Raw genomic sequence first — 27,054 nt, forward strand, 5'->3', positions numbered from 1 at the left:
GTAGAAATGCCGGTGCTTCTATGGATGTCCCAAGAAGCTTCTTTTTTTTCTTCTGTGTTTTTTTTCCCTTTATTTCTTTCTTTCTCTTTCCTTTTCTTTCTCTCTCTCTCCTTCCTTCCTACCTTCCTTCTGTTGTGACTTGTCCTCCCTCCTCTCCTCAGCAGGGCCCCTCCCGTCTCCAACCAGGCCTTTTATCAGATTCCGATAATGAAGATGAACGGCCTGTCATGCCTCCAGCTCCCGGCCCTGGCCCCATGCCCAGAGAGGATTCCAGGAGTGAAAGGACAAGCCCGATAAACCTCACTCATACTGCGTGTGTTCCTTTGGCTCAGTCTTCAGAGCTGGAAGTCAGCCAGGTGCTGGAATTACTTGGCCCTACTCCCTCTGACCCCTCCCTTTCCCAGAAGCTGACAGCAGATCCAGCTGAAGATAATTCAAAGTGGGAGGATCCTCGCTTCCGGAGATCTGAGAGGCGACACCAGCAGAAGGAGGGGTGCGGCAGGCCTGGATAAACGCTGAGTCATGGAGCCACACCCCACAGCCTATATAAAGGACCTGCTTGTGGCATTCCAACCTTGAGTCAAGCAAAGTCTTATCTAGTTTGCTGATATCGGATTCTATCGCTGAAGTCACAACTTGGACTCCTGCCTGCCCTGATAAACCTCGAAGGAACTTGGCAAGCTGCAGAGGCTTCGTTGCCAAGTTTGCTACGGACTTCCTTGACTCGTTCGTCGGAGTGGGACATGACACCTACCTTCCTTCCTTCCTTCCTTCCTTTCCCTCCCTCCCTCGTTTCTATGGATTTGTTTCTATGGATGTTCTGCCTTAACACTGGAACTGATGGAGGCTTGGTGATCTGACAGCAGAGAGATTGTGGTGAAGAGCCCAGCAAGGAATTATTCTAGGACTTGCCAGTAAGAACGAAGGGAAAAAAGGTCTGAGAATCTGATCTGAGAAACTTAGGAAATGCATCTAGGGAAGACCTGGTTCAATCTACAGCAAGACTGCCATAGTCCAAGGATCTGAATTCTCTTGATGCTGAGAAGACATTTCAGTACAGGAGAGAAACTCAAATCAATCATTTTCAAGGAGGCGCCAGCAGCATAAACTGAATGGCTGAGGTGTCTTCACTCAGCACTTAAGACTTATATACACTTCATGATGCTTTACAGCCCAGTCTAAGCAGTTTACAGAGTCAGTTTCTTGCCCCCGACAATCTGGGTCCTCATTTTACCCACCTCAGAAGGAAGGCTAAGTCAACCTTGAGCCAGTCAGGATCGAACTGTTGACAGAGGGTAGAGTTAGCCTGCAATACTGGATAGATGGACGGATAGAAGGAAGGAAAATAGCAATAGCACTTAGACTTATATACAGCTTCACAGTGCTTTACAGCCCTCTCTAAGCTGTTTACAGAGTCAGCCTCTTTCCCCCAACAATCTGGGTCCTCATTTTACTGACCTCAGAAGGATGGAAGGCTGAGACAACCTTGAGCCAGTCAGGATCGAACTCCTGGCAGTGAGCAATGAGTCAGCCTGCAATACTGTGCTCTAACCACTGCGCCACCAGGGCTCTTAAGGACAATACAGATTTATTTGGCCCCAAAAGCCTTCGGAGACTAAATCCGCTTGACCAGAAATGTGCCAAAGTGATCCCTCCTGCCTCTGCTGGAGTCACATCTGGAACAGCCAAAACACCCTCTAAAAATACCTTACCTGACCTGCCGATCTTTTGCATTCCCACAACAAACACCGTTCTGTAGCAATCCCATAACGGCCGATACCATTTGCAAATCACAACCAACGTACTACAGTCATGGGCATGTATATGTTTAATCTGTTTTTGACATGGGCCTGAATTCTATCCGCTTCCTTTTTTCCATTTAGAGACTCCTTTTAGATCAGGAGTCTCCAACCTTGGCAACTTTAAGCCTGGCGGACTTCAATTCCCAGAATTCCCCAGCTGGCTTAAAGTTGCCAAGGTTGGAGACCCCTGTTTTAGATCATAAAATCAGCTGATATTAAGAGAAGCAGCCACTGCATCTTCTTTTAGTCTCTTGGAGGCTGAGGACGGGATCCACCGGGTATCTTCTGAGCTCTAAGCTTCCACAGCTCCTACCAAAGGAAAGATATTCAACATCCTTTAGGCTTCTCATACAATCCAGGACTTGTACCGTTATTTATGACGATGGGAAAGCAGGAAGGAATTTCCTCCTACTCTGCCATTTGCTTGGGGGCTGAAGAACAACCGTTTCTGCAGGGAACAACAAATGGTAGACCAGGTTTTGGTGCTTGTGGATGCTAATGGCCCCTGGGGCACTTCCTGGTGTAGCAATAGCAATAGCACTCAGATTTATATGCCGCTTCATAGTGCTTCTACAGCCCTCTCTAAGCAGTTTACAGAGCCAAGAATCTGGGTCCTCATTTTACCCACCTCAGAAGGATGAATCAACCTTGAGCTGGTCAGAATCGAACTGCTGGCAGTCAGCAGATTTAGCCTGCAATACTCCATTCTAACCACTGGGAAGGAAGGAAGGAAGAAAGGAAGGAAGGAAGGAAGGAAGGAAGGAGGGAAGGAAGGGCAATAGCACTTCGACTTATATGCCGCTTCACAGTGCTTTCACAGCCCTCTCTAAGCAGTTTACAGAGTCAGCCTATTGCCCCCAAAAATCTGGGTCCTCATTTTACCGACCTTGGAAGGATGGAAGGCTGAGTCAATCTTGAACCTGGTGAGATTCGATCTGCCAAATTGGAGGCAGCCAGCAGTCAGCTGCAGTAGCCTGCAGTGCTGCACTCTAACCACTGCGCCACTGCAACTCAGTGGCTCTGACCACTGCACCAATTCGGCTCTGTACCTGCAGAGTATCCACTTTCTTTTCAAATTAAAAAATAAAGGATTTAGGACACAAAAAAGAAAAGGGAAACCAAGGGAATTATGATGATGATGATGATGATGGTAGGGCAGATGATGGATGATTAGCTAAGAGAAAGCTGAGGCGAACTCGGAAACAGTAACAAGCGTTGGAAGGGACCTCAAAGGTCATCTAGTCTAACCCCAGAGTTGAGACTCTAGAAAAAAAGTCCAGAGAAGAGCCACCAGGATGATGAAGGGACTGAAGGCTAAAACATATGAAGAACGGTTGCAGGAACTGGGCCTGGCTAGACTAATGAAGAGAAGGACCAGGGGAGACAGGATAGCAGTCTTCCAATGTTTGAGGCGCTGCCACAGAGAGGAGGAAGGGGGTCAAGCTATTTTCCAAACCATCCGAAGGCCATACAAGGAATAATGAATAGAAACTGAACAAGGAGAGATTCAACCTGGAAATAAGGAGAAATTTCCTGACAGTGAGAGCAATCAACCCATGGAACAGAAGTTGCCTTCAGAAGTTGTGGGAGCTTCATCACTGGAGGCTTTCAAGAAGAGACTGGACTGCCATCTGTCAGAAATGGTGTGGGTCTTCTGCTTGGGCGGAGAGGGGGTTGGACTAGATGACCTACAAGGTCCCTTCCAACTCTGTTAATCTGTATCTATTTTCAATGTTTCCACTCTAATATTAATGCAAAAAAAAAGGGAAAAAAAGAAAAAGACACTTCATGGTTCATCTGTAACAAAACAGCTATAAATCTAGCAGCAAGAGAACAGATCCAGTTCCTTCCACAGGGTTTCCCCGGCCACTTTCAAAATTCACCGTTTTCTCTTTCTCTGAATTACATTTCAACAGCCATAAACAAGATGCATGGAAAAAACCAGCCAAAGAATAACAGGACAAATACTATTTCTGATAAAAGGTTGTCCAGTCTCTTTTTGAAAGCCTCTAGCGATGGGGCACCCACAACTTCCAAAGGCAATTTGTTCCCCTGGTTAATTGTTCTCTGTTAGGAATTTTCTCCTTAATTCCAGGTAACTTCTCTCCTTGGTCAGTTTCCATCTATTGTTTCTTGTCCTGCCTACAGATGCTTTGGTGAGTAAGCTGGACTCCTCTTCCTTGTGGCAGCCCCTGAGAGACTGGAAGACTTCTATTATGTCACCCCTGGTCCTTCTTTTCACTAGACTATATACCCAGTTCCTGCAATCGTTCTTCCTATGTTTTAGCTTCTAGGCAAAAAAAAAAAACACGAGAGGGTATCAGCAAACAGGACATGGGAGATATTGCAACCAAACAGGAAATCCTGAGGTTGGCATTTGACTTCAGTCTGCCAAGCGGTGATCTTGAAAGGCAGCTGGGTTGATTTAGTTGCTGGCTGTGGGGATTTGGGAGATAATGTGGTGGGATATCTTTGAATAACGAATAGGGAGTCCAAAGTGCAAGGAAAGGGTTGAAAGAAGCAGATGTGTTCTGGAATTCGCTAAATTATTTGGCGTAGCTCTGCGATGGCGAACCTATGGCATGCATGCCACAGGAGGCACGCAGAAACCTATCTGTGGGCACGTGAGCTGTCGCCCCAGTTAAGCTCTGCCACACATGCGCGCGTGCCTCCTGCCAGCCAGCTGGTTGTCAGATCTCTGCCACGCATGCGTGGTGGGGGGGCATGTGCGCATGTGCGGGGAGTGGGCTGGCGCACGCATACAGTGGGCGTGGCCAGGAGGTGGGTTGCGAGAGTAGTACACATGCGTGGGGGGTAGGACGCATGCATGGGGGCGGTGTGCATGCACAGATGGTGCATGCTCATTGCATTTGGGGGGTTTGCGCTTGCACGTGTGCACCAGTGGTGGGAGGCTCCGCTCACTGACCCAGATGTCGTCATAGGCGATTTGCGCATGCGCAGAAGCTCAACACGTGCAGGCGATCCCATTACGAAGCGGTAGTAAAGGTATGTAGAACCCACTCCTGGCGCACACACACACTTCGGACACTCAGTCTGGAAAAGGGTAGCCATCGCTGGTGTAGCTTCTGTTCGTCCGTTTACTTTTCTAGATTTTCTGAAGCTGGCTGTGCCCAAAAACAGCCCTTTTCATCAAAGGTGCTTTGTGTGATCTCCGCTTCTGTCCCAGAATGGCACAGAAGGTGGAAACCTTCCAAAACTTTGGGTCCGTCCAACTGTTGGCTGGAGAGACAATCGTCCCTTTGGTTTCTTATAATTTCAGCCCATTCCCGAGGATGGCGGAGGACAGGAAGGCCTGGAGGGACGTTGTCCATGGGGGTCGCGATGGGTTGGACACGACTTCGCAACTAACAACAACATTTCAGCTCCCCACCTCCCACCCCAAGTTTTACATTATATTGCAGACATTGAAACAGGGTCTGACGGTCTGACCTCTGATTAAAAGTAATCTAGATATGTTTAAATTTGTGCAATTTAAGAAGCTAATAGCAGAATTATTAATGAGTCTTTAGGGGATTTAAACATGGGGACTAGACTTCATTTAAATTTTAACGGCATGGAACACAATATTTACTAGAGATGTGTAAAAATTATTAACTTGAACGAAGAAGAAGGAAATACATTGTATAGAATACGAGGGATGAAATTTGAAATGGGTTTAAGCATGTACCTGACTGACAATCTGTTCACAATGACGTTTTTTATTATGTCTATAAAAAATAAAATAAAAATTGCAAAAAAGAAAAAAAGAAACAGGGTCTTGGTTCAGCTTGTTTCCTTCTGCATCCTTGTTCGAGATGCAATAGCAGCCAAGCTGCTATAACCGATCAACACCCCCCCAACTCCTCACTCCGGAAATTAAAGCAGGAATGGGCTGCAGCACTTCACACACCACTCTCTGTGCAATGAGTTCCAGTTTTACAATAGGCCAGCATGAAAACAATTTATAAGGCTTATTCAATATTTGTCTTCCTTTGTACAGCTCAGAACTTCAAATATAGGCTTCCAGCAGGGGAACATTTTGTAAATGTTCTTGCCCAAGCCAGGTGTTTTTAAGACTGCTCTTACATCAAACAGGCACAACAGCTCGCAAACCTCTGGTGGCTCAACAGACTAATGTAGTCTGTTATTAACACAGCTGCTTGCAATTACTGCAGGTTCGAGTCCCACCAGGCCCAAGGTTGACTCAGCCTTCCATCCTTTATAAGGTAGGTAAAATGAGGACCCAGATTGTTAGGGGCAATAAAACTTGACTTTATATATAATATACAAATGGATGAAGACTATTGCTTAACATAGTGTAAGCCGCCCTGAGTCTTCGGAGAAGGGCGGGATATAAATGCAAATAAAAAAAACAAAAACAAAAAACAAAAAAACAGAAAAGTAAAATCTAATGAGTATGCCCTGTGTGTGTGTATCAGAAACCATGGGTCTGGGGCACATTGTACAAGCTGTTTTATCAATTCAACCAGGCAACGGATACTAAAACAATGTGTTGGAACAGAGTTGGAAGGGAAAGTGAAGGTCTTCTAGTCCAACCCCCTACTCAAGAAGGGGATCTTATACCATTTCAGGAAATGATTAGATGATTCAAAGATGATTAGTTGACTGGAGGCTAAAACTTATGAAGAATGGTTGCAGGAACTGGGTATGTCTAGTTTAATGAAAAGAAGGACTAGGGGAGACATGATAGCTGTGTTCCAATATCTCAGGGGCTGCCACAAAGAAGAGGGAGTCAAACTATTCTCCAAAGCACCTGAGAGCAGGACAAGAAGCAACAGGTGGAAACTAATCAAGGAGAGAAGCAACTTAGAACTAAGGAGAAATTTCCTGACAGTTGGAACAATTAATCAGTGGAGCAACTTGCCTCCAGAAGTTGTGAATGCTCCAACACTGGAAGTTTTTCAGAAGATGTTGGAAAACCATTTCTCTGAAGTGGTGTAGGGTTTCCTGCCTAAGCAGGGGGTTGGTCTAGAAGACCTCCAAGGTCCCTTCCAACTCTGCTATTCTATTCTATTCTGTTCTGTTCTGTTCTGTTCTGTTGTCCAATACCTTCTTAAAAACCTCCAGTGTTGGGAGCACCCACAACTTCTGAAGGCAAAGTCCTTCCACTGGTTAATTGTCCTCACTGTTAGGAAATTTCTCCTTGGTTCTAGGTTGCTTCTCTCCTTGATTGGTTTCCATCCACTGTTTCTTGTCTTGTGCTTGTTCTACCATCCTGACTTTCTATCACTTGTACGATTACACCAGATAAGCAGTTTGCCAACATCGATACCCACCAGTTGCGGAATTCGCTCGTAAACAATATGCTGCGGAAAAGACAGCTCGACAGGCTGAAGGTGGTATCTCATCTCGCTGTTGCTGGTTTTCAGCAGCTCCTCCAAAGTACTCCGGAAGTGATTGTAGGCTTCGCACACAACGTCCATTTGTCTTAAAGTGAAGTTGAACCTGGTCAAACACATCCCACAAAGTATCTCAGATGAGTTTCAAGAAAATCTTGTGTCAGATCCCTAACGTGATTCTGCCATTCGAATCGAGGGGAGGGGGGAGCATGGGGATAAGCTGTATTTTTATAACCTTCTTCCTGGTGCTGAAGCACCCTGCAGCATTCTCACCTTTTTTTGGAATGTAATAAGGAAGGAGGGCCTGGGAACGGCTCCTTACATCTTCTCGCCTGTGGATTGGCTGAATCCACATTCAGACTGGAGGGAGGGATTCTAGAGCCCTATTTCTAACTGTATAGTTTGGGAGGGAATTTAGAGTCTGCATCGCCTGTCCTGCTATCGCTTCTTCTCAATAAAAGGTTTCTTTTGAAATTCCACATTTCAAGAGTCTATTGTGGTGGTCCGCCAGCAGCCTGCAGAGCTGGCAACGCAGTCAGACAGCGATGAGGCTGAGGAAGAACATGGGCCAGTCCTGGAGGCTGGGGAAGGTGCGTATGAGGGCTCTGCGTCGGAGGCAGAGATGGGGCCAGGGCCATCTGGGAGCGATGTGCGGACTCCAGAGCCTCCAGAGACTGATAGTAGTGAGGCAGAGGAACAGGAGGAGCCTGTTCCTAATGCATGCATGAGAAGAGCTGCCAGAAGGCAAGACAAGCTCAAGCAAAGAGGATGACTTGGGAGTAGGGCCAAGAGATGATTGGTCCCTCCCATAAGGCTTAAAAGACCAGCAATGGCATTTGCGCTTTGCCGGAAAACAACGTTGATAGCTTTGTCTTCTTGCATTTATTTTGTATCAGTGTCTTCTGTACTTTTGCCAAGAAAGGCCTTTGGCAGTTTTCCTAATTGGACCAAGGTTGGTGATAGGACTGAGAAATTTGTGTTGGGAGGAATTTGCTTTAATTTAATTGAACTACACTGAGAATGAAGTAATTCTCAGCTGTTCAAATAAAGTTTGTTTGTTTTTACACTGGCTGAGTTTCCAGTACCTACTGGGGCCTGGGTCACAACATCTATACTTTCTTGGGAAAGGAGGAGAGGCAGGGCTGACATCTTTTTTCTAAATGTGGCTGCATCTTCCCCGCCCCCAAATGACAGCAAAAGGCTTCAGAAGATGAAATCAACCTGACAGCAGAGGCTGGAGTTACAAAGAACCAGCAAATTACTTGTACTTGGATAACACCGCCAAAGGTGAAAATCCTGCGTTGTTAGTGCCTATTTGCTGTACGGAACTTTTTCATGTCAAACCTCTGGGAAAGAGAACGTTTACACGTCCCTTTTGTTCAGCTTCAAAACTTGGAACCTGGAGTTACAAGTCAAGACGGTGAAGTCAAAGGGAGGAAGGAGAAAAAAAAGCTCACTCTTTTTATTGTCGAATTTATAACATGCTCAACGTACAGGAGTCATGCAGACCGTTGTTCTCAGCTGACAACCATCCACTTAGTGAGCATTCAAAGTTACAACACTGAAAGTAGTGACTTATGACCGGTCCTTGCACTTACAACCATCAAGAGTCACATTATCAATAGTTTGGTTTTTGGGCAATCAGCATATGCATTTACAATAGTTTACAGCATTCTGGGGTCAGGTGATCATCATTTGTGGGGAAGTCAGAAGCTTTCAAGCCAGCTTCTGTTAAGTGAAGTAAATGGGTAAAAGGGATTCGCTTAATGACGACTCTGATTCACTTAGCAACTGTGGCAAAATATTGAAACATTGGGTGGGACTCACTTAACAAGCATCTTGTTTAGCAATGGAGATTCTGGTCCATGGAGAATCAGAATAGAGCTGGAAGGGACCTTGGAGGTCATCTAGTCCAGGGGTCTCCAACCTTGGCAACTTTTAAGACTTGTGGACTTCAACTCCCAGAGTTCCTCAGTTTTGCTGGCTGAGGAACTCTGGGAGTTGAAGTCCACAAGTCTTAAAGTTGCCAAGGTTGGAGACCCCTGATCTAGTCCAGCCCCCTGCTCAAGCAGGAGACCCTATCCCATTTCCGACAAGTGACTGTCCAGTCTCTACTTAAAAATTTCCAGTGATGAAGCACCCACAACGTCTGAAGGTTGTGATTTTAAATTGAGGACTATCTGTGAACTAAAGACCCTTTTCTAAACCGGTCCAGAAATAAAAATTATCTAAAATCATTCATTCGTATTTTTCTACGTTGATTGTGCTGGAAACTCGGAGAAGCCAATATAGCCTTAAATTGCAAGCTATGTTTTTGCTTGGTTTGTAACAAACAAGACGTCCTATTTACGTTATGGTGCATTTTCCACTTAAATGCATCACCAACCTCTTTTCCATAGAGAAGTAGACGGTGCAAGAATTCCTCAGGTTGCTAGTGATTCGAGACAGCGTTTTGAAAAAAGCATCTGTTAGGTCATCATCGTAAAATACTGCAAAATAAAAGACGGAATGGTGAAGGTTTTCAAGGCTACCCAGAAGCATTAACCTCCCTCCTTAAAGCTGATTTATACAATCGATTATTATTCAGGATGCACTGTATTATAATGCAAGCGGTTAAGGTCACATTTTACTTAACTAGAACTCCAGGTGAATTGCGGTCATAGAAAAAAGAGAAAGGACTTTTTGTAACTGCAAGAGATAGGCATGGCAACACACACACACACACACACACACACACACAGAGAGAGAGAGAGAGAGAGAGAGAGAGAGATCTGTCACATAGCTACACATTTGGTTTTTAATTTCACTGAGAGGCTTTTATGCAATAATAGGAGAAGGAAGATGTGGTGGCTATAAGTTCACTGTCTTGATGTCTATGGAGTTTCTCAATCATCAATGACATCATCCTCATTTTCTATTAATGACCCCATAATCCCTTCCAGGATGGAGTCTGGGCAACTGAATGGAGCTGGGTGTTTACTGGCCGGATGCCCTTCTTGTTGCCAATGTGGAGTTATATTCAGCAGATATATTCTCATTGTGCCCAGAAAGAGAGAAATATCTGCCTCTACCTAGGATCGAACTCACAGCCTCCTGATGGTGAGGCGAGAGCTCCACCTCTCGGCCACCCGCACCACTCCTCTCAATCATCCATATCATGGCTGTCCCAAAAGTGCCTTTCTAAAAGGCAATTTTTTTCTTTGAAAATGTTTTGTTTCTCATCCAAGAAGTTTCCTCAGTTTTGAACTTCAGTTTGTTGAGGACTGAATTGTGTTTAGTAATCACTACTTGGGCCTCGGTCACAACAGGTTTTGTCCAAGAACCGAAAGGTCTGGGCACAAACCTTACCTGAAGCAACTGTCACCTTAAATCACCTTTCCCTGAACCAACCCGATTCTGACACTCCAATCTCGTTAAGGCCGATTAGCATGTTTTGATAGCCTCAATCCATTCCCAAATGGATTTTCATACCATCAGCAGCCAGGATCACAGTGGTGAGGTCATGCAGCTCAGCAATCTCTTTTTCGGACCAGCTGAAGCAATCCTCAGGATCTACAGCAAAAAGGGGGAAAAAATGTATAAATATTTATTTACTGCAAATCCCAAACTGTCTGAAGCAGGGTTGTCAAAACTCGAGGCCCGAGATGTGTGGCCAGCGTCGCGGGTGAGACGGTCGCAAACCCCGGTGTCTCCGGAGTATGCACCGAAATCCCCCCCCCCAATATGGGGGTCCGTCCATTTCTAGGATCGGACCATAGCTGCCTCGTAGGGGCAGCAAAGAATGGGGGAGCTGCTGGAACAAACAGGGAGACTGTAAACTCCCCACAGCTCCGGATCTCTTTCCCCCGACCCAGCAGGGAGGAATGCAGCCACCATCAGCTGCAACAAAGCCGCGGCGGCCACAAGATTGGGCAGGAGGATGAAGCACCAAAGAAACAGATTGTTGAAAACTTGAGGCCCGCAAGCCAGATCTGGCTCACGAGGTGCTTAGATTTGGCTTGCTTGGCTAGCCTGGAAACAGAAAAGGACCAGCCTGCAGTGCTTCTGCCAGCAAAAATGGAGCTCAGGGTTAGTCTGTGTTGCCTCTCCCCACCCCCGGTGCCCTGTTTTAAGCCACAATGGCCTCCTGAGCCCTCTGGCAGCAAAAAACTGCAGGCTAACAGATCCGGCCAGCCAAGAGATGAATAGTTGTCTGCCACATCTATTCACCTCCACCCCCCTGCCTTTTATCTCCAGAGCTAGGATGGGGCCTCACTAGCAGCAGTGGCTCTTCCATCCCAAGGATCAGCCCATAGATTTCCACTGCTCTCCTCTCCTCTGCCTTTTGTGCATCCGTGCGTCAGGCACTGGACCCAGCTGTTCCTCCTTTTCCTCATCAGCCACCTCCAGACCTGAGTGCTGATGGACGGCCAAGACTCCACCTCTGTCTCTCTCTCTCTCTGCCAGCTCCATTCCCTCTTCCCCCTTGGGGCTCTCAGGTTGCCCTGATGCTGACCTTGACTCCCACACCACATCCTCCTCTGGTTTGGCTGTTGGGAGGGGCCGGCGGCCGATAGGCCACAACATACACTGCTCAAAAAAATAAAGGGAACACCCACACAACACAATGTACTGTATTTAATAAGAATATTTCATTCCTTCAGATCTAGGATGTCTTACAGTATTTCTGTGTTCCCTTTACTGTATACCGTAAGACAGCCTAGATCTGAAGGAATGAAATATTCTTATTAAATACAGTACATTGTGTTGTGTAGGTGTTCCCTTTATTTTTTTGAACAGTATATTTTCCACCTCATTTATTCTAAGAGCCCGGGGCCCTTCATGGCATGAAGTAATATAAGCAAATATTAGATTTTAAAAAGAGGCCTCTTTTGTCCATCTCAATAAAAAGAAACAATTGGGATAGTCATTCTCTGCTTTACATGAAGCTTCAGGTTTGTCTGTGACAACCTTAATTTCACATTCTGTCCTTCAGGATTTTGACCTCCCAATTAAACCAAGCAACACTACGGTTTACTCAATGAAGGGCAAAAAATGCATTTTGCACATGCTCAGAGGCAAAGCCTTTAGTGTCATCATCTCAGATAAATCCTGAGTTTTAAATGAGGGATTGGAAAGAAAACCTCAAAACCAGCTGTAGAGAAGGCTTACGTACATACCAGTGCAGAAATCGTCTTGCTGCCAATCCAGCTTTTTAACTCTAATTTCACTCCCTAAAAATCAGCAAAACAATTAGCGGCAAGAAAAGAAAACTATTAGTATACAAAGAATACATAAAATAAACAAGAATGTAGAGGCAATGCTGTTATGATGTGCTTCTTATACAGGTGGTCCTTAATTTACAACCGCGATCGGGACTGGCATAACTGTTGCTGAGCTGGTCACCACATGCCTGGACTTGGTTTTACAACCATTTTTACTGTGGTCCTTAAGCGAATCACCACGGTCATTAAGTGAATCACATGGCTATTAAATGAATCTGGCTTTCCCTATGAACTTTGCTTGTTGGAAGCTGGCTGTGAAAGTTGCCAACTGTGATCACGCGACCCTGGGAGATTGTGTTGTGAATGTGCGTTGGCTGCCAAGAGCCCAAATTGCAATCAAGTGACTAACATATTTCCCAGAAAATAAGACTGGGTTTTATATTAATTTTTGCTCCAAAAGATGCATTAGAGCTTATTTTCCAGTTAGGTCTTATTTTGAGGAAAATATGGACTAAATGTGTCTATCTGGCCGACGAGCTTAATTGGGTCTTATTTTGGAGGTAGGACTTATATTACGAGCATCCTGAAAAATCATGCTAGGGCTTATTTCCCAGTTAGAAATACTAGGGATAGGGCTTATTCTCAGGAAAATATGGTAGTTATGGCCGGAGGGTGGATGATAAATCTCATTTTTCAGCACCATTATAACTTGTTAAACAAATGGTCGTAAGTTGAGGGTTACCCATGCTATGATCTATGGAGACATAGTACACATTCTGTATCTTCTCTTCTTTCCTTATATATCTTCCATGCATTTTAGCTCAAGAACTTTTTAGATTTTCCCCTTTTTATAACTATTTTTAGAACTTTTATATTTCTGTTCCTCTTTTTAATGACTGTATCCTACCCCCTTATTGATGATCTATGACCATAATAAATACCGAAAAAAGAAAGTAAATTATAGGTAGTCCTCGAATTATGCTCAAAATTGAGCCCAAAATTTCTGTTGCTAAGCGAAACGTGTTGAATTTTGCCCTTTTTTACTACACTGGACCGCTATGTCAACTCGCAAAGCATCCCTGGTCTGCTCTTAAGTTGCCATAGGCAAGGGGGATGGAAAAATGAATTTGCAAGGTAGCATGTCAATCAAAAACAAAAGTACATTCCAGCCATATCTCTGTCAAGGCCATCTCCCAGGGTTATCCACAGTGACCGGAGGGGAGTGATCTCTAAAACTTGGGAAATTGCTTCGTTGGAGAATGTGACTGATGACACACCTTGAGGGGAAGGTGGAAAAAGGGTCAGAACTGGGCCGTAAATTATGTGGGGTCAGAATTGGCTTCACTTGGAATGTGCCGGCATGAAGCTCCTCATAAATAACTGGATTTCTTTTGAAGCGTGGCTCAATGCTCATGATTTAATTAGGGCATCGGTTGGAACCCTGACAGTTGTTAAGTTAGTGACACAGTTGTTAAAAGTGAATTATGGCTTCCCCACTGATTTTGCTCATTAGAAAGTTGCAAAGTGACGCCGGGACACTGCAACCATCATAAATCCATGCCAGGTGCCAAGCATCTGAATTTGGATCACGTGACCATGGGGATGCTGCAGTGGTTATAATGTGAAAAGCAGTCATAAGTCACTTTTTTCAGTGCCGTCGTAACTTTGAACGGTCACCAAATGAATAGTTGCAAGTTGAGGACTACCTGTAGTATCATGTACTAGTTAGAGCAGGTTTGTCAAACTTGCGGCCCACTGGCTGGATGTGTCACGTGCTGGCCCCGCCTCCCGCCCGGTTTAGCAAAGGGGAAAAAAAGTCCCGATACGTCATGTGATGTCATAGTGACGCCGGAAATTTGACATCCCTGAGTTAGAGGAATGCAGTGTATTTTTCTTCAATCAAGAGGAGAAGAAAGTGTAGTATGCAAATACTCTTTCAGATATGCATTGGAACCATGAGGACTGAAGGGGATTAATATTTTTTTTTGTTCATAATTTGTTCTTCTATAGAACTTCCAAGACTAAAATTATAAAACAATATTAGCCATTTAGAATTTAGAATAACAAGAGTTGGAAGGGACCTTGGAGATCTTCTAGTCCAACCCCCTGCTTAGGCAGGAAACCCTACACCACTTCAGAAAAATGGTTATCTGATCTTTTCTTAAAAACTTCCAGTGTTGGAGCATTCACGACTTCTGGAGGCAAGTTGTTCCACTGATTAATTATTGTAACTGTCAGGAAATTTCTCCTTAGTTCTAGATTGCTTCTCTCCTTGATTAATTTCCACTCATTGCTTCTTGTCCTACCCTCAGGTGCTTTGGAGAATAGTTTGACTCCCTCTTCTTTGGGGCAGCCCCTCAAATATTGAAACAGTGCCATCATGTCTCCCCTAATCCTTCTTTTCATTAAACTAGACATACCCGGTTCCTGTAACCGTTCTTCATATGTTTTAGCCTCCAGTCCCCTAATCATCTTTGTTGCTCTTCTCTGCACTCTTTCTAGAGTCTCCACATCCTTTTTACATTGTGGCAACCAAAACTGAATGCAATTATTCCAAGTGTGGCCTTACCAAGGCTTTATAAAGTGGTCCAGAAGCAACACTCAAGATCATACATTTTAAAATATACTGTAAGTAACTGCATGAGCTACCTACCACCAAATAATACACCTCAGATTTGGTGCTTGTTTTAGTTTGCTGGATGTGAAAAAAACTGAACAATCTTGAAAGCACATTGCAACATAATCTCATGTAGGGCTTGTTCAGCATCAGACCTCCTTATAGTCAGTGCAACGCACTTATCTTTTTACCTGTTGGCTCAGTGATGTGCTTGTTTAAGGCTACATTTCGTTCACACATGCTCAGTAGGTCTTCACCAACATCTTTAAAAACAAAAAAGATGACAGATATCAAAATCCCAAAGAGACAGTTTGGGGAAGTTTTAGTCCCACCTAAGGCATGAAAACAGCTGAATGACTTTGGGCCAGTCACCAGGAGACCATAAATTCTAGTCCAGCCTTAGGCATGAAAGCCAGCTGGGTGACTTGGGCCAATCACCAGGAGACCGTGAATTCTAGTCCTGCCTTAGGCATGAAAGCCAGCTGGATGACTTTGGGCCAATCACCAGGAACCGTGAATTCTAGTCCAGCCTTAGGCATGAAAGCCAGCTGAGACTTTGGGCCAGTCCCGCTCTCTCTCAGCCCAACATAACTCACAGGGTTGTTGTTTTTATGAAACTAAAGAGACAGGGGTATTACGTATGTTTGTCATCTTGAGCTGACCAATGTATGTGTCCTTCAATAAATAAGAGGCAGGATAAATATCTAATAATAATTTCATGCTGAGTTAACCAAGGGAAAAAAGATACCAGGTAGTCCTCAGTTTATGACAACTGGTGCCGGAATTTCCACAGCTAAGCAATGTGGTCATTTAGTGAGTCAGGTCTGATTTTACGACTTTCTTCTTATTGGGGTCATTAAGCAAATCCGGTTTCCCCCATTGACTTTACTTATGGAAAGCTGGCTGGGAAGCCTGCAAATGTGGCTCTAGGATGCTTCAACCATCATAAATAGATGCTGGTTGCCCAGTATTCAAATAGTGACCCTGTGACAGCGCAGATGCTGTGACAGTCATAAAGTCATTTTCTTTAGCCCTGCTGTGCTCACTAAACAAATGGTTATAAATCGAGGACTATTGTAGGCATTTTAAAACCATGGGACCCCTTTTTGAAACGCTTTTTGTTTTGAATAGAATGGAATGGAATAGAATAGAATAGAGAATAGAATGGAATAAAATATGGAATGGAATGGAATGGAATGGAATAGAAGAGAATCTAGAATAGAATAGAATAGAATAGAATAGAATAGAATAGAATAGAATAGAATAGAATAGAATAGAATAGAATAGAATAGAATAGAATAGAATAGAATAGGAGAATGGAATGGAATAAAATATGGAATGGAAGAGAAGAGAAGAGAAACTAGAATAGAATAGAATAGAATGGAATGGAATGGAATGGGAATAGGAAAGAATAGGAATAGGAATGGAATAGGAATAGAATAGAAATAGACTAGACTACTTTATTGGCCAAGTGTGATTAGACACACAAGGAATTTGTCTCTGGTGCGTAAGCTCTCAGTGTGCATACAACAATAGCGATAGATCATTATCATAGTCATTGTAAAAATTCATTCATCATAAAAGTTTAGATAAAACAATTAGTCATAGTCATGGATACTAAATAAGCAATCACCATAAATCATACTAGGATACTAATTAAACAATTTAAATCGTTAAGATATAAGCAACAAAGTTATAGTCATAAAAAGATAAGGAGGTAGGAAATAGGGAAGATGAGAATAATGATGGTAATACCGCCTTTCTAGATACCGTATTTTTCGGATTATAAGCCACACTCCCCCCCCCAAAAGAAGGTGAAAATTTGGGTGCATCTTATACACCAAATGTAGCCCCCCACCCACCCACTGGCTCTCACCCTTTGGCCTCTGCCTCCCAGCAATTTGCCTTCTTGCAGCAAACAACAAGTTTCAGTTTCAGCTTCAGCACAGCCTGATTAGCACAAACAGCTGATTGTTGGTTGCAACAACCATCAGCTGTTTCAGGCTGCAGGGATTGCCATTGCCTATTGCCATCTTTGCGTGCTTCATTTTTGGCCTCCGCTGTTTGCTGCAAGGAGGCAAACTGCTGGGAGGCAGAGGCAGATTTTTCTTTTTCTTGTGCTAATCATGCTGTGCTGAAAATGAAAATGAAACCGAAACAGGCTGTTTGCTGTAAGGAGGCAAATTGCTGGGAGGCAGAGACAGATTTTGTTTTCCTCCCCAAAAAAGGTAGGTGCGTCTTATACTCCGAAAAATACGGTAGTTTGACAGTGTTGTGGGAATTAATTGTTTAGCAGAGTGATGGCATGGGGGAAAAAACTGTCCTTGTGTCTAGTTGTTCTGTAGTGTTGTTTTGAGGGTAGAAGTATATCCCAATATTATGATTTCCGAACCATCCAAAGAGTTGAATTCAAGAGATACCTGTGCAATAAACGGTCTTGGCAGCTTTTGCCATAATGATGCTGACAAACCCGATTCCTCCCCCAAGCTCCAGCACTGTGCAACCCTTGAAAACATCTTGCTTTGAGAGGATGTAATCAGCAAGCAGGAATGCTCCTCGCCAGACCTGCAAAACCAGGGAGAAAGATGGTACGTGGGGCGGACTTAAAAAACAGAGGGGAAATGGACGGCAAACAGGCTTCCTACCTGTTTCCCAACATCTTCTAAAGGTGTCGCCATGGTGTGCTCTGGAACAGCAAAACAGATGAAGAATCTTTTCCATTAGGCCAAATTCATTATCCCTCCCCCCAAAAAAAGTATTCTCCTCAAACCGGCTTTTAAAATAAAGCTCAGGAACCAGGAAACACGAAACGGCAAGAGTGGAAAGTCCTCCTCTTGAGACATTGCTTGAAAAACGTATAATTCACATTTTAATCAAGAGTAGGAAGGGAAAAATCCGAAACGGAGAGGATTAAAGTATGAGCTGTTCACCATTGTAATAAAAATAGAGAGATCTTCTTCTGCCCAAAAGTGAAAAAACGAATCCTGGACAGCCAGTGTTTTGTCAACTGTGCAACTTCAAGAGGCGTGGACTTCAACTCCCAGAATTCCCCAGCCAGCCAATATTGTAAATGATGTAAATTGGGGGAGTCATGTGACTGTGGGACGCGGCAATGACTGTAAATATTGATATTGTTTCCTGATTGCTTATTTGTACCCTATGACTATCATTAAGTGTTGTAAGTGTTGTACCTTGATGAAGGTATCTTTTATGTACACTGAGAATGTATGCACCAAGACAAATTCCTTGTGTCTCCAATCACACTTGGCCAATAAAAAATTCTATTCTATTCTATTCTATTCTATTCTATTCTATTCTATTCTATTCTATTCTATTCTATTCTTCAGTCCAATATTCTATTCTATTCTATTCTATTCTATTCTATTCTATTCTATTCTATTCTATTCTATTCTATTCTATTCCATATTTCTTTATTCTATTCTATTCTGTTCTGTTCTGTTCTGTTCTGTTCTGTTCTATTCTATTCTATTCTATTCTAAATGCAGGCCAGCTGCTGAGTGTACAAAGGTGATCGGGTGGCTACCCTCCCTCCACTGTCAGCGCCAGCTCTGCCCTCTGCAATTAATTCTTCCTCATTTCTGGTCTGGTAGCCCTGGGAGATCCATTGTAACTGTCAGGACCCATAGATTCCTAGAGGGAGGCTGTCAGTCTGCTGGGCGGGGGGAGGATTGGGGGTTTGTGTGTCTATTTCTTGCTTTGTTTTGCTGTAACTTTCGGGATCGTGGGAGGGGGAATGGAATGTGCCTCAAGCCGCTTGCCTTATCTCGTTTCTGAAGAAGTGCCTGGGAGATTGGCATTTATCATCTACTTGGCCAGAGTTTCTCATAACATCTTCATACACCAGGTTTAGCTCGATGATGTATTGGGACTTTGGGAGGGGCTCTGTCTGCAATGGTTTAATCTAATGCAGGGGTCTCCAACCTCGGCAACTTTAAGCCCGGAGGACTTCAACTCCCAGAATGACCCAGCCAGCAAAGCTGGAGTTGAAGTCCTCCGGGTTTAAAGTTGCCGAGGTTGGAGACCCCTGTTCTAATGTTTCAGATGGGAAAAAAATCACTTCCTGCCTACATCTCTTGCTGTCACAATCTTCCAGGAAAAGTTTCCTTTTGAAATGGATTTTCAAGAGTTCTGCTTTCCTTTGAGAAGACTGGCGAGGCAGGATCTTACAGTAACTTTGTCAAGCAATCGGTTCAGAGGCGGTATTCGCTCACCTTCGCTACCGGTTCGCAAATGGGAGCGCACGCGCGCATGCGCAGCAAAAACAGGACATAATGACGTCCAGGCGAATGGGTGGAGCCTTCTGCAGCCGCCGCTACTGGTTCGCCTGAACCAGATAGAACTGGCTGAATACCCACCATTGAATTGATGGTACATTCAGCACTATTTGCATGAGAGTTAAATATTGTGGTGTCACTGACCTATTTTAATAATATTGCAACCGTTGCTCTCGTGTTCTTGTTCTTCCAAGACATCTCCATTCTTAGTCAAAATGATGGGGCAGGCCTTAGTCCTTCTCTGTTTCTCATCTCCTGCAGAAGGGAGGGGAGCTTTCCGGGCCACCTGCAGGTCCCCATCTTCATCCAACAAGGCCTCAAATCCTCTGCAGGAGTCACCTTTGTTTTCGGGACTGTCTGGGGAATCGTCAGCACCAGCTCTGCCCTCTGCAATTAATTCTTCTTCACTTCTGCTCTGGCAATCCAGGGGGTTTTTTTGGCCTCCCTCTTCTTTCTCGGGGTCCCCCTGGCTATCGTCCAAAAGGAGTCTGAACTGCGAGAGAAAGACTGAGAGGCAACAATTTCAATGGATAGATTTACCTTGGCAAACAGATGACCTGCACATTTAAAGAAACTTAAAAAAGGAGAGTTAAACTTTCTAAAATTCTGCTTTCCCTAGATCTTTATTGTACAGTTATTTGACACACCTCATCCACCAATTTGACTGGGCATTTCATGTTTTGGAAACTACATGAAACTGAACTCTTAATTATATATGTAGAGGTTTAAAATTCCTATATTTAACTAATTCCCACAACAGTGTCAAATTAACTATTAAGACTGTATTCTTCTTCTTCTTCTCATCCTTAGTTGTACCTATCTCTTCCTATTTATGGCTATATCCATTTTTATTGTTTCCTAATATGATTTGATTGCTTATTAGTATCCTATGATTATCACTAGGTGTTGTATCTTATGATTCTTGACAAATATATTTTATTTTTTCTTTATGTACACTGAGAACATATGCACCAAAGACAAATTCCTTGTGCCACACTTGGCCAATAAAGAATTCTATTCTCTATTCTAATGATTCAGTTCTCTTCACTTCTATCATCTACTGATCTTGTTCTTGTCTTCTTATATTCTGCAATAATTCCAAACAAGAGACATTCTGAGGATTTCAAACCGGATATAGGGAAATATCTTCTGTCTTGGGCTTCACAGATTTGTTCCATTTCTGTTCCCATCAAGCCCAGCCATGTGCTGTCCTTCTTCTGAAGTCCCTTTCTTTGTATTTAAATGTTCTGTCAGCCCCTTCATGGTCTCTTTCTTACTTGCATGCATTTTGCCAGTCTCTTCCCCTCCCACTCTTCAGCTTCTCTTACCTCATGCTTGTTTCTCCTCTTCATCAAACCTAGATTCCTCTTTCTCCTTATTGCATCCTCTCTTAAGCATATGCATTAAACCATAAACCAAGGCTGAGAACTGTAGCTGGTTCGGTTTGCACAATAGGTAAAGGTTCCCCTCGCACCTTCCCAATTCTAGGGGGCGGTGCTCATCTCCATTTCAAAGCCGAAGAGCCAGCGCTGTTCGAAAACATCTCCATGGTTATGTGGCCAGCATGACTGAATGCCAAAGGTGCGCGGAACTCTGTTACCTTCCCACCGAAGCGGTCCCTATTTTTCTACTTGCATTCTTTACATGCTTTTGAACTGCTAGGTTGGCAGAAGCTGGGACAAGGAACGGGAGCTCACCCCATAACGCGGCACTAGGGATTCGAACCGCTGAACTGCCGACCTTTCGATCCACAAGCTCAGCATCTTAGCCAATATGAGTAGGCAAAAAACCAAATAACTACACAAGAGCCCTGGAAGCTCTGTGAGTTCAGCCACTCTTCCTCTCTCTCAATCAACAGCATCCACTCCTGATGGGGATGGCATTAACTGTTATATTACCTGGCTGGCCAACAGCGTTCAACCTCACCATGAAGTGCCTTCTGTTTGCAGTGTGGAGGTGAATATCAGAAAGTACTGTATCACTTCGAAATACTGTTTCATCCATAGCCTCTCTCACCTTCTCCAGCTAAGATGCGCTGGGGACCAGATCATCTATAATTACAAAAAAAAGCAACATCCTAATTGACACAGAAACTATTGTAATATTTCACATCTGCCTATAAAATCCAACATAGGTACTGTTGTGGTCCGTCAGCAGCCTACAGAGCTGGCAACGGAGTCGGACAGCGATGAGGCTGAAGTGAGGCCAGGGCCATCGGGAAGTGAGGTGCGGACTCCAGAGCCTCCAGAGCCTCATAGTAGGGAGGCAGAGGTACAGGAGGAGCCTGTTCCTAATGCATGCATGAGAAGAGCTGCCAAAAGGCAAGAGCAGCTCAAGCAGAGAGGACAACTCGGGAGTAGGGCCAAGAGATGATTGGCCCCTCCCATAAGGCTTAAAACAGACCAGCACCGGTGTTTCAGCTTGTTGTAGCTGCGTCCTCTCCTTTGTGTATGTCTTTGTTTTTGTGGCTTCTGGACATTTGCCAGGAAGGGCCTTTGGCAATTTGTCTAATTGAACTAAGGTTTGTGAGATAACTGAGGAATTTGTGTTGGTAGGAATGTTTTACTTTTGAGTTGAATGACGCTGGGAATGAAGTAATTCCCAGCTGTTCGAATGAAGTTTGTTTTTTACACGGACTAAGTTTATTATTACCTACTTGGGCCTGGGTCACAACAGGTACCATACTTTTTGGAATATAAGATGCACTTCTCCTCCCTCAAAAGAAGGTGGAAATGTTGGTGTGTCTTATACACCGAATACAGGCATTTTTGGCCTCCCAAAACCCCATACCGCACGTCCCGTTTTCTCCAAAAACGGGCCCATTTTTTTGCAAAAATGGGATGCATAGAGGGTTTGGGAGCCTTGCAGAGTGCTCCTGGGGGCCAGGGAGGGCAAAAACTGGATGCGCAGAGGCCAAAAACTATTTTTTTTCTTGTTTTCCTCTTCAAAATCTTGATGTGTATTATACTCCGGTGGGTCTTATAGTCCAAAAAATACGGTACATCCCATCAGCTTGATGCTGCAATGGTTTCAAGCGTGAAAAACAGTCTTAATTCACTTTTTTTCAGTGCCATTATAACTTTCGAATGGTGACTAAAGAAATGGCTTTAATTCGAGGCCTATCCATACTTCACACGTCTTTGTATTAACCCATTTTAAAAATGCGGCACTCTTGTGCATTCATTTCACAAAGAAATACAGCCTTGTGTGCAAAACACAAAAGTTCAGAGTGCAACTCTCTACTTATTTACCTGGGAGTAGGCTCCAAAGAGTTTAGCAGAACTTGCTTAACAGCAAATAGGATTGAGCCTGCATGGTTAAAAAAAAGAAAGAAAGAGAATAAAACTGATTGCTTGCTATTTTATGCATGCTATTAATAAAATCTGTATACCATATTTCAAAGTGAGCCTTACTGTAGAAGAAATAGTACTGTGTATGAAGAAAACATGTAGTCTCTAGATAAATTAGGAATGGGCACAGTGCAGAAACAAATCCTTTAAAATCATTTTTGAAGTCTACTGAATTTGTATGGATAACCAAATTCATTGTATACATGATGTATAGACAATGTCAGCTGGCGGCCCCCAGGGGAAGATCCTTCTCTGTGGGGGCCCGTACTCTTTGGAACGAACTTCCCCCTGGTTTACGACAAAAACCTGACCTTCGGACTTTTCGCCGCGAACTGAAAACATACTTGTTTGTTCGTGCGGGGCTTTCTTAATTGTTTAGTTTATAATTTTAAATTTTTAGTTTTAACTGGGGTTTTTAGATGTTAATTATTTTAATTTCGGCCACACTGTGTAATAAGTTTTTTAATTTATTTTTTAATTGTATATTGTCTCTTTTTATCTTGGCTGTACACCGCCCTGAGTCCTTCGGGAGAAGGGCGGTTTATAAATCTAATAAAATAAATAAATAAATAAATAAATGTACAATGACAATAAAGGCTATACTATACTATTCATACTATACAAAAGTGCATATAGTTAGTCAAGGCGATGGTTTTCCCAGCTGCAATGTCTGGCTGTGAAAGTTGGACCATAAGGAAGGCTGAGCGCCAAGGAATTGAGGCCTTTGAACTCTGGTGCTGGAGAAGACTTCCTGCGAGTCCCTTGGACTGCAAGGCGATCCAACTGGTCAGTCCTAGAGGAGATCAACCCTGACTGCTCTTTAGAAGGCCAGATCCTGAAGAGGAAACTCAAATACTTTGGCCACCTAATGAGAAGGAAGGACTCACTGGAGAAGAGCCTCATGCTGGGAACGATGGAGGGCGAAAGAAGAAGGGGACGGCAGAGAAGGAGGTGGCTGGATGGAGTCACTGAAGCAGTTGGCGTGAGCTTAAATGGACTCTAGAGGATGGTAGAGGGCAGGAAGGCCTTGAGGAATGTTGTCCATGGGGTCGCGATGGGTCAGACACGACTTCGCAACTAACAACAACAAATACTATTCATAAATGGGTAGTATTATCTCTCCACTCTAAAAAGTCTCTTTTTCCTTGAAAATATGTATCCATGTAAGATGCGGAGCTAGAGGTAATCTGCTTATGGGCAGAGGCATTCTTTTTCAGAACGCTGAACCAAAGAGGGCAGATCTTCCTGCTGGTGGAGGGGAAACGGGACAACGATGATACAAGGAGGGGAGGAAAGCCAGCAAGCTCACAGAGCTACACAGATGAAAACTTATCAAGGGGAAATCCAGCTCAGAACTAATGAGAAATTTCCTGACAATGAGAACAATCAGCCGGCTGGCCTTCCGAGGTTTTGTATGCTCCATCACTGGAGGCTTTTAAGTGGCCTGGACAGCCACTGGTCTGAAGTAGTTCTCCTGCTTGAGCAGCGGGTTGGACTAGAAGACCTCAAAGGTCCTTTCCAGCTCTGCTATTGTTACTGCTTTGGGGGACAGTTAAACCAATGTGGCTTATGACTTACAAATTCATCCTTACTTTGTGTCTCTTAAGAATTCTCCCAGACCTAGCCATCAATCCTGCTTGGCCTTTTTGTCCCTCTTTCCACCTTCCTTCCTTTCAATCCCTCCTTCCACCTTTCTCTTCCCCTCTTTTTACCTTCCACCTTTCTTTCCACTTTTCTTTCTCCATCTTTCCACCTTCCTTCCTTCCAATCCCTCCTCCCACCTCTTTCCCCGTCTTTCCCTCTTCCTTCCATTCAGTCCCTCCTTCCACCAATCCCTCCTTCTACCTTCCCCCCACCCCCGTCTTTCCAACTTCATTCAGTCCCTCCTTCTACCTTTCTTTCCCTTTCGCCTGGACTACTGCAATGCTCTCTACATGGGGCTCCCCTTGAGGAGCACCCGGAGGCTTCAGCTAGTCCAGAATGCAGCTGCGCGGGTGATAGAGGGAGCTGGTCGGAGCTCCCATATAACACCAATCCTGCGCAGACTGCACTGGCTGCCTGTGGTCTTCCGGGTGCACTTCAAGGTGTTGGTTACCACCTTTAAAGCGCTCCATGGCTTAGGACCGGGTTACTTACGGGACCGCCTACTGCCACCGTTTGCCTCCCACCGACCCGTGCGCTCTCACAGAGAGGGACTCCTTAGGGTGCCGTCAGCCAAGCAATGTCGGCTGGCAGCCCCCAGGGGAGGGGCCTTCTCTGTGGGGGCTCCTACCCTATGGAACGAGCTTCCCTCTGGACTTCACCAACTTCTGGACCTTCGGACCTTTCGCCGCGAGCTTAAGACCTATTTATTTACCCGTGCAGGACTGGCATAAAACTTTTTAGTTGTTTTTAGGGTTTTAAATTTTTAAATTAGGTTTTTGGATTTTAAAGGTATTTAAATTCAGGCTAAATTTAATAAGTTTTTTAATTGATATTTTTACTGTATGTATTTGATTGCTGTTTTTATTCTGCCTGTTCACCGCCCTGAGTCCTTCGGGAGAAGGGCGGTATACAAATTAAATTATTATTATTATTATTATTATTATTATTATTATTATTATTATTATTATTATTATTATTATTATTATTATTTCTTACTTTCAATCCCTCCTTCCACTTTTCCTTCCCTTCCTTCCAATCCCTCCTTCACCTCTTTCCCTGTCTTTCCCTCTTTCTTACTTTCAATCCCTCCTTCCACCTTTCTTTCCCATCTTTCCACCTTCCTTCCAATCCCTCCCTCCTTCTACCCTTTTCCTGTCTTTCCACCTTCATTCAGTCCCTCCTTCCACCTTTCTTTCCACCTTCCTTCCTTCCTTCCAGTCGCTCCTTCCACCTTTCTTTCCCTTTCTTTCCACCTTCCTTCCTTCCAATCCGTCCTTCCACTTCTTTCTGTCTTTCCCTCTTTCTTACTTTCAGTCCCTCCTTCCACCAATCCCTCCTTCTACCTTTTTTCCTCGTCTTTCCATCTTCATTCAGTCCCTCCTTCTACCTTTCTTTCCCTCTTTCTTACTTTCAATCCCTCCTTCCACCTCTTTCCCTGTCTTTCCAACTTTCTTCCTCAGTCCCTCCATCTTTCTTTCCCATCTTTCCACCTTCCTTCCTTCCTTCCTTCCTCCCAGTCCCTCCTTCCAAGGGGACGAGGGCAACTGGCGCTCTGCAAGCGCGCAGAGGAACCTTGTTTCCCACTATTCCTCTTCCCCGGTTGCTTCCTGCAGGCCCAGCGCAGCACTTTTGCGCCCCGAGAGGCGAACAGCTCGCGAACTGCTTTTCGCTCCGTCTGAACTCACCTCCCGACGCGCCTCAGAGACGCGACGCAAACGCCCGCCATTATTCTTTCGCTCTCTTTCCCCCGCCCACCAGCTGCTTCCTGTTTCCGACTTCCGGCTCATGCCTCCTGTAGCGCCCCGCCTCTAGCGCTAACTGACCAATCATGGACGAGGGTACCTTACTGGGCGGGGCTGATCATCTGCACTCTGAAAGGATCATCCTCCTCCCGCGTTTCGGGGTTGCCATGGCAACCTGCGCCCTAGGCGTGATGGGTATGTTAGTCCACTTTGAAAAAAAATGGCGGCAGTTAAGCTCCCTCTCTCCTTTGAATAGAATAGAATAGAATAAATTTAAATTGCTGCGGCAGTTTCCATTACCTGCAATTAAAAGTCCAATGTATCAGAAGTTGTGATGCTCCACCACTGGAAGATTTTTTAAGACGAGACTAGGAAGGCTAGCTGTTCCATTCGTCATTTGTCCAGAATGTTATAAGGTCTCCTGTTGGAGCAGAGGAGAAGGGAAGGGAAGGGAAGGAAATAGGAATATTGGAATGAAGAATAGAATAAAATATTGGAATGGAGAATAGAATAGAATTGAAATATTGTAATGAAGAATAGAATAGAATAGAATAGGAATATTGTAATGAAGAATAGAATAGAATGGTGGAATGAAGAATAGAATAGAATAGGAATATTGGAATGAAGAATAGAATATTGGAATGGAGAATAGAATAGAATAGAAATATTGTAATGAAGAATAGAATAGAATAGGAATATTGGAATGAAGAATAGAATATTGGAATGGCGAATAGAATAGAATGTTGTAATGAAGAATAGAATAGAATAGAATAGAATAGGAATATTGGAATGGAGAATAGAATAGAATAGAATAGGACTATTGGAATGGAGAATAGAATAGAATAGTGGAATGGAGAATAGAATAGAATAGAATAGAATAGGAATATTGGAATGAAGAACAGAATAGTGGAATGAAGAATAGAATAGAATAGAATAGGAATATTGTAATGAAGAATAGAATAGAATGGTGGAATGAAGAATAGAATAGAATAGAATAGGAATATTGGAATGAAGAATAGAATATTGGAATGGAGAATAGA

The 27,054-nt window shown here is 43.9% G+C and overlaps 1 protein-coding gene across 3 annotated transcripts; it reads right to left on the reverse strand.

The window, feature by feature from the left end:
* Positions 1 to 1,797: 1,797 nt before the first annotated feature.
* Positions 1,798 to 26,045, reverse strand: METTL22 (methyltransferase 22, Kin17 lysine). Of its 3 annotated transcripts, XM_058157294.1 has the most exons (12): positions 25,958 to 26,045; positions 22,530 to 22,587; positions 21,177 to 21,329; positions 19,423 to 19,785; positions 17,629 to 17,669; positions 17,404 to 17,548; positions 15,175 to 15,246; positions 12,322 to 12,375; positions 10,634 to 10,714; positions 9,549 to 9,651; positions 7,100 to 7,268; positions 1,801 to 2,111 (listed from the first exon to the last, which is right to left on the reverse strand). In XM_058157294.1, exons 3-12 carry the CDS (start codon positions 21,280 to 21,282, stop codon positions 2,046 to 2,048), a joined length of 1,200 nt encoding a protein of 399 aa, XP_058013277.1. In that variant the 5' UTR covers positions 21,283 to 21,329; positions 22,530 to 22,587; positions 25,958 to 26,045; the 3' UTR covers positions 1,801 to 2,045. The 3 variants fall into 3 exon arrangements, with proteins under 3 accessions (XP_058013278.1, XP_058013279.1, XP_058013277.1); XM_058157296.1 differs by lacking the exon at positions 19,423 to 19,785 and having other exon boundaries at positions 1,799 to 2,111; XM_058157295.1 differs by lacking the exons at positions 17,404 to 17,548; positions 17,629 to 17,669 and having other exon boundaries at positions 1,798 to 2,111.
* Positions 26,046 to 27,054: the final 1,009 nt, after the last annotated feature.

The sequence above is a fragment of the Ahaetulla prasina genome, chromosome 14 (assembly GCF_028640845.1).
Source record: "Ahaetulla prasina isolate Xishuangbanna chromosome 14, ASM2864084v1, whole genome shotgun sequence".
Taxonomy (NCBI): domain Eukaryota; kingdom Metazoa; phylum Chordata; class Lepidosauria; order Squamata; family Colubridae; genus Ahaetulla; species Ahaetulla prasina.